The following is a 6,564-nucleotide window of genomic DNA, read 5'->3' as shown; positions in this document are numbered from 1 at the left end:
GAAGTGCAGGGACTGTAGGACGTGCTACATGTGCTACTAGGATAAACCGGCTCTGGTAATAAGAATCACCACGGGCCCCCTGAAGTGCAGGGACTGTAGGACATGCTACATGTGCTACTAGGATAAACCGGCTCTGGTAATAAGAATCATCATGGGCCACCTGAAGTGCAGGGACTGTAGGACGTGCTACATGTGCTACTAGGATAAACCGGCTCTGGTAATAAGAATCACCACGGGCCACCTGAAGTGCAGGGACTGTAGGACATGCTACATGTGCTACTAGGATAAACCGGCTCTGGTAATAAGAATCATCATGGGCCACCTGAAGTGCAGGGACTGTAGGACGTGCTACATGTGCTACTAGGATAAACCGGCTCTGGTAATAAGAATCACCATGGGCCCCCTGAAGTGCAGGGACTGTAGGACGTGCTACATGTGCTACTAGGATAAACCGGCTCTGGTAATAAGAATCATCATGGGCCACCTGAAGTGCAGGGACTGTAGGACATGCTACATGTGCTACTAGGATAAACCGGCTCTGGTAATAAGAATCACATGTGCTACTAGGGGCCTGGTAATAAGAATCACCTGAAGTGCAGGGACTGTAGGACGTGCTACATGTGCTACTAGGATAAACCGGCTCTGGTAATAAGAATCACCACGGGCCCCCTGAAGTGCAGGGACTGTAGGACATGCTACATGTGCTACTAGGATAAACCGGCTCTGGTAATAAGAATCATCATGGGCCACCTGAAGTGCAGGGACTGTAGGACGTGCTACATGTGCTACTAGGATAAACCGGCTCTGGTAATAAGAATCATCATGGGCCACCTGAAGTGCAGGGACTGTAGGACGTCCTACATGTGCTACTAGGATAAACCGGCTCTGGTAATAAGAATCACCGCGGGGCCACCTGAAGTTTAGGGACTGTAGGACATGCTACATGTGCTACTAGGATAAACCGGCTCTGGTAATAAGAATCACCATGGGCCACCTGAAGTGCAGGGACTGTAGGACATGCTACATGTGCTACTAGGATAAACCGGCTCTGGTAATAAGAATCACCATGGGCCACCTGAAGTGCAGGGACTGTAGGACGTGCTACATGTGCTACTAGGATAAACCGGCTCTGGTAATAAGAATCATCATGGGCCACCTGAAGTGCAGGGACTGTAGGACGTGCTACATGTGCTTCCCCCCCCCCCCCCCCCCAAATTAAACACAAGTGCCCGAATCTGGATGACAACATTTATTCATATTAGCATTACTACCAAACAGCTATATGAGTTTACAAATGAATCAATGTGCATTTTTACATGGATTTCAACTAGCATTACGGGTAAAATGGTGGAAATACATGGTCAAATGTTTTCAGGCCAGCTCATTTTGTCCGATTATCCCAATAATTTTTATCCCAAATTTAAGGATTTGCTCCAGCACCACTGGTCTAGCCAGGATTTTAGATTGGGGAGGGGGGGGGGGGGAGGGGAGCAACTGACTATTGAGATGGGAGTGGGTGGGGGTGGGGGCAACCCACACTATATATTTTATAAAATACAGTAAAAAAAAAAGGTTCGATTGGTGGGAAAGGCCCCTGTGCCGTCACCCCCCCCCCCCCCTCCCCAGGCCCTGATCTTTTCTCTCACACTTATGATATATTGACTAGAACAGGACCTTCTTTCACGAAGCGATCTTAGTGCTAAGATCACCGTAAGTGCATATGGTACTTTGTGCACTTACGGTGTTCTTAGGGCTAAGATCGCTTCGTGGAATGGGGCCCAGAGCTATTACAATTTCATTTGTCACTAATCATTCACTGACTGGCAAATGTTATTTTGTTTTTCAGGGTGTAGCAGTATACATATGTTACAGAAGACAGAGGAATGCCAGCAGTTCTCAAGATGCAGGAGGAGAGGTTTGTAAACATTATTATATTTCTGTGTTCAGTGGCGGATCCAGAAAATCCATTTAGTGGGGGGGCCCCAATGATATGAGGCGGAATGCCCAGGGAACTTTGTGCCCCCTTCCCCCTACTTTTCAGATAATTTGCTTTATAATAGTGTAAAAGTGTGTAAATATAAAAGTGCACACACACACACACACACACACACACACACCGCCCCCACTTTTTCGCACCTTCCTACGCCACTGCAAAGTGAATTGATGAACATTGATGCTGCTTCCAGATTCGGTTACAAGCTCTTCATGCGTTTCGAAACACTTTGAACCTATTTCTGTTCAGCCAGTGAACGTTTCAATAACGTTCGCGAACTATTTGACTGGTTCCCGACGTGGCCATTTGATTCAACGTGAAGCGCATAAACCAGTTTAGCAGACGTTTTTCTGCTCGGTCTGGCTGAACACAGCCCTGTTCGGTTCTATTAATGACGTCATGTACAAAAGCAATAGGCCATTCACATTTTCTATTTTGCAAGTTACCTTAAAGGTAAGGTCTCACTACACAGATGTCATTTGCCATTGAAATCCATGTTAAATTGCCCAACTTCAAATGAAGATTGCCAATAGAACGGGTTCTCGTTGGCACTACATAATACACCATTGCGAACATATACAATTATTTAAGCATTTATTTTTACTCGGAAGTCAACCGTGTATAGTGAGACCTAAATGAAAACTGGAAGGAAATGTTTTACTTAACGACGCACGCATGGGCGTCATTTGCAAGGAAAAAGTGGGGGGGGGGGGGGACAATTGGGTTCTAACAATATTTCGTGCGACTAATCGCGAGCGCCCTAGGCGTGAAGCGACTCTAGGGGGGTCTGGGGGCATGCCCCCCCCCCGTCCCAGAAAATTTTGAAAAATGAAGGTCACTGTGGCTGTCTGAGAACATTATTTAGAGTAGTGCACTACCATGTACACTGAATATTTTTCTGAAATATATACTGCAATTTACATTCACATAGTTTCCATCGAGTCATTGTAAAATTGGGGGGGACATCAGATATTCTGTCCCATCCCCCCCACTGCTAAAAGTGGGGGGGGGGGGACGTCCCCACTGTCCCCCACCAAATGACGCCCATGGACGCACGCAACACATTTTATTTATGGTTATAATATGGCGTCGGACATATGGTTAAGGACAACACAGATATGGGCTATTCTTTTCGATTAACAGCAAGGGATTTTTTATATGCACCATAGTACATACCACGGCTTTTGTTACACCAGTTGTGGAGCACTGGCTGGAATGAGAAATAGCCCAATGAGCCCACCGACGGGAATCGATCGCCCATCAGGCGAGCGCTGTACCACTGAGCTATGTCCCGCCCCAATGTCATATGAAAGCAAAAAACACAGATACATTACCCGACGTCATTTGACATGACGTCATATGAAAGAACAGAACCCTCCTGTAACCGTATTTGGTGTAGCATGTTCCAAAGCGCTTCGATGCGCTGTCGGGACCGGACTTAAGAGTGCAAAGCGCATTGATGCACATTGGTGAAACCATATTTAGTGTAACACTAATATAAATTTCCGTTACATTCATTACAATTTAAAGTCATCCCTTTGATTCAGCCATAGCAACGGGAGTTTGTTCATGTCTCCATGAACATAAAATTACGTTGTCGGGGAACGTCATCTTTGATGATGTCATTTTATATGGGTAAGTTGTCTTATTGAGCATTATTGTTTAAAGGGACATTCCTGACTTTGCTGCATTGTAAGATGTTTCCGACTAATACAATATTTCTACGATTAAACTTACATATTAAATATATTTTCTTGTTTAGAATATCAGTGTCTGTATATTCAATGTGTTTCTGGTCGTCTTAATATTTTTATGAAGCCCAAACTGGATTTTGTCTTCAAATAAGTTCGTACATACGAAAAAAAATTTTTAGGAAATAAAATGAAATTTAACCTAATAAAAATATTAGCACGATCAGAAACATGTTTAATGTACAGTCACTAATAATTTCTGAAGAAAAATATGTTTGATATGTAATTACAGTCGTTAAAAAGTTTTTGTTAGTCAATAACATCTTTAAAATTGCAGAAAACTCAGGAATGTCCCTTTAATGGACATTATTATTAGTAAGTATGTTTTAAATTTAATTATAAGGATTGTTTGTTATTTCTTTTACGTTCATCTACATATGAACAAAAACAATCATCCACAAAATTATGTGAGAATGGTTTGCCGATGATTTATATTTGTTCATACCCTGATGAACGTATAAGAAATAACAGACAATCCTTAAAGGAGGGGACAATTAAGGCATTTGTTCTGGTATGCATATTCAACGATATATAACACACATTGTTGTTTAATATCAACAAGTATAATCGTATAGTTAATTAATAAAACGCTTAAATGTGACGGCTATTATATATAACGGGCGCAGCCATTTTGTACCATCCCAGTGAATACGCCCTCTGGCGAGCTGGTGGTTACGTAATACCTAACGTGTCACGTCAGGAATTAGTTTTCGAACTGAAGAAACAAAACATACTTGATTTTTGCGGATGCATCACAATGTTCTGTAATAATATCCATCCCAGTAAGCCAGCAACAAGTACATATATTATTTTTCAATACAAAATAAGCCACCATTGTCAAAGTGTTCAAATAACTATTATGTTTTGTACATAAATTAACCCACGTACTGAAATAATAATCGGAGTATGTTCTTGGTTAATTGGTCTTTTCTTTCCGTGGCCTGTACCTGTGGTTCCTGATTGACAGGTGTATATTTAGACGGTCCCCAGACACTGTCTAGACACACTAAAAAGACGTGCCTCTTTTATTAAGATCACAAGGTATTGTCTGATAGCCGCGCAGACGCCCCTCAAAATCGTAATGGACATTATCACTTTAGTACTGTAAGTAATTCTGTAAAACCCTTGATTAAGTAGACTTTCCCATCTAAAATCACAAAACTGACCAATTATGTAGTCCCAAAGAAAAGAAAATTATCACTTGGGTATCATGAGTGGTCGTTTTGCTCGAACGTATAATAGGCCTAATAATAAGCTTCTTTTTTTTGGATTTTTTTAAAGAGAAAAATACTATAACTCCATTTCGTTCTATTGGTGCAAATTGAAATATATTTAGTTAAATAGTTTATTATACTATCAAGTCATTTATGTTGTTTTACAAGTCAAGTTGATGAAAGCGAAGCGCCTTGTCGTAAATTAGAGCGTTTGTTTACACCGTGCTTAAGAGGAGTTCGACGGAGCTGACGTCACTTCACCCCAAGCTACATGTATACCGGACGTCACAAAAACGAAACAAAATGGCTGCCCCCGGTTAGCAGAAATAATCATGGTTTCTTTATTAACTTTAAAATAATGCGTTTTTCATTTGTTAAAGTGTCAGTATTTGTTGGTGGTTCGGGTATGCCTCTTTCCAACACATAAGGCTCTTATTTGAGTTTACCCTACCTTTAATTAAATATTTTCTTAAAATCAAATATGTTGTACATACTTATTTGCAGCAAAATACAAATACTGTCTTTGTTTATATGATTATTACATGGTGCTATTAAGTTCATAAATTTTGTGTTTTATTTTTCAGACATCAGTCCCACTCACAGGTAGCTCGGAATAAAAATGGACTAAAAAATGTCAAGAGTTTATTTTTTAAATTAGTATTATTATTATTATACATTATATATTATAAATAATTTTTGTACTAAATATATACAGGAATTGTTTTGGTATTGAAGAGTTTATGCAATTTTTATGCAATTTATTTGTTATTAATGGGCCTGTCCTGAGTTTGTGCCAATGTTAGATGTTTCCGACTAAAATTACCTTTTTATAACAACTACATGTATACTTATACAGCCCTTTTAACCATTAAACTTATTTATTATCCACATGGTTCAACATAACCAAGCTAATAAAAATCATACAAAACATACCTGTATGCATGGTGTAATTTTGGGAAAGACGTCATAACATGACATTGCTTCCCCAGTCCTAGCTCAAACTTTACATGTGAAATATGATGTCATTTCGTCGTCTTCTCGATGTGGTTAAAAAAGAACAATAATAATATGGATAATAAAGAAATTATTCCCCTCTGGTCAGGATTTATGTATTACCCTCGCTCTGGCTCGGGAAATAAAAAAAATCAGTATAACACAAGCTCGTATATAATATCTATTAATGACGTAATTTTGAGATACGACGTCATAACGACGTAGGTTCCCCAGTCCTAGCTCTGATTAAGCTTGTTAAATATGACGTCTTTCATCTCCTAAGGTCTACGACAGTCACCTTTCGCACCCTTGTTTTGACTTCATACACAATAAATAAAACATATCCAATGGTAATGCTTTGTTATGATATATTTCACAAAAGGTACTTTTTATGTCTTTCATTTATTAAAACTTAAACTTTCTATTGTATTCATAATTATGAAAAATAAAAACATACTGACCTGTAAACAGCGTTGTCCGCTTGGTATAGAATTTTGACAGGGGTCAAGGTTAGTTGACCAGTTTTTATTTTATTGAGGCGAAGCATTGCAATAATATGCTAATTTTGAATTTGAATGACGTCAGTAGGCTATTCCAATGACTTCACTTCGCA

The 6,564-nt window shown here is 39.8% G+C and overlaps 1 protein-coding gene and 1 long non-coding RNA gene across 4 annotated transcripts in view; one reads left to right on the top strand and one right to left on the bottom strand.

The window, feature by feature from the left end:
• Nucleotides 1-1,187, bottom strand: part of LOC121387704 — a 2,337-nt gene extending 1,150 nt beyond the window's left edge. Inside the window, exons 1-2 of the long non-coding RNA XR_005959855.1 lie at nt 589-1,187; nt 242-484 (exon numbers count right to left, since the gene is read on the bottom strand). This is a non-coding gene — a long non-coding RNA (uncharacterized LOC121387704). The remainder of the gene's footprint in view (nt 1-241; nt 485-588) is intronic.
• The window catches only part of LOC121387703, a 38,801-nt gene extending 32,502 nt beyond the window's left edge, over nt 1-6,299 (top strand). For 2 of the 3 annotated variants that reach the window (XR_005959854.1, XM_041518898.1), the window contains 2 exons: nt 1,847-1,915; nt 5,543-6,299. Coding sequence is in view for 2 of the 3 variants with exons in the window: in XM_041518898.1 (XP_041374832.1) it covers nt 1,847-1,915; nt 5,543-5,575 (102 nt within the window). In the remaining variant the exon portion in view is untranslated. Of the gene's footprint in view, nt 1-1,846; nt 3,170-5,542 lie in introns of those variants that run through there. The other variant, XM_041518897.1, reaches the window with a different exon arrangement.
• The last annotated feature ends 265 nt before the right edge of the window (nt 6,300-6,564 follow it).

The sequence above is a fragment of the Gigantopelta aegis genome, chromosome 13 (assembly GCF_016097555.1).
Source record: "Gigantopelta aegis isolate Gae_Host chromosome 13, Gae_host_genome, whole genome shotgun sequence".
NCBI classification, from domain to species: domain Eukaryota; kingdom Metazoa; phylum Mollusca; class Gastropoda; order Neomphalida; family Peltospiridae; genus Gigantopelta; species Gigantopelta aegis.
The sequence above is the reverse complement of the archived record's forward strand: the minus strand, read 5'-3'. Positions and strand labels throughout refer to the sequence as shown.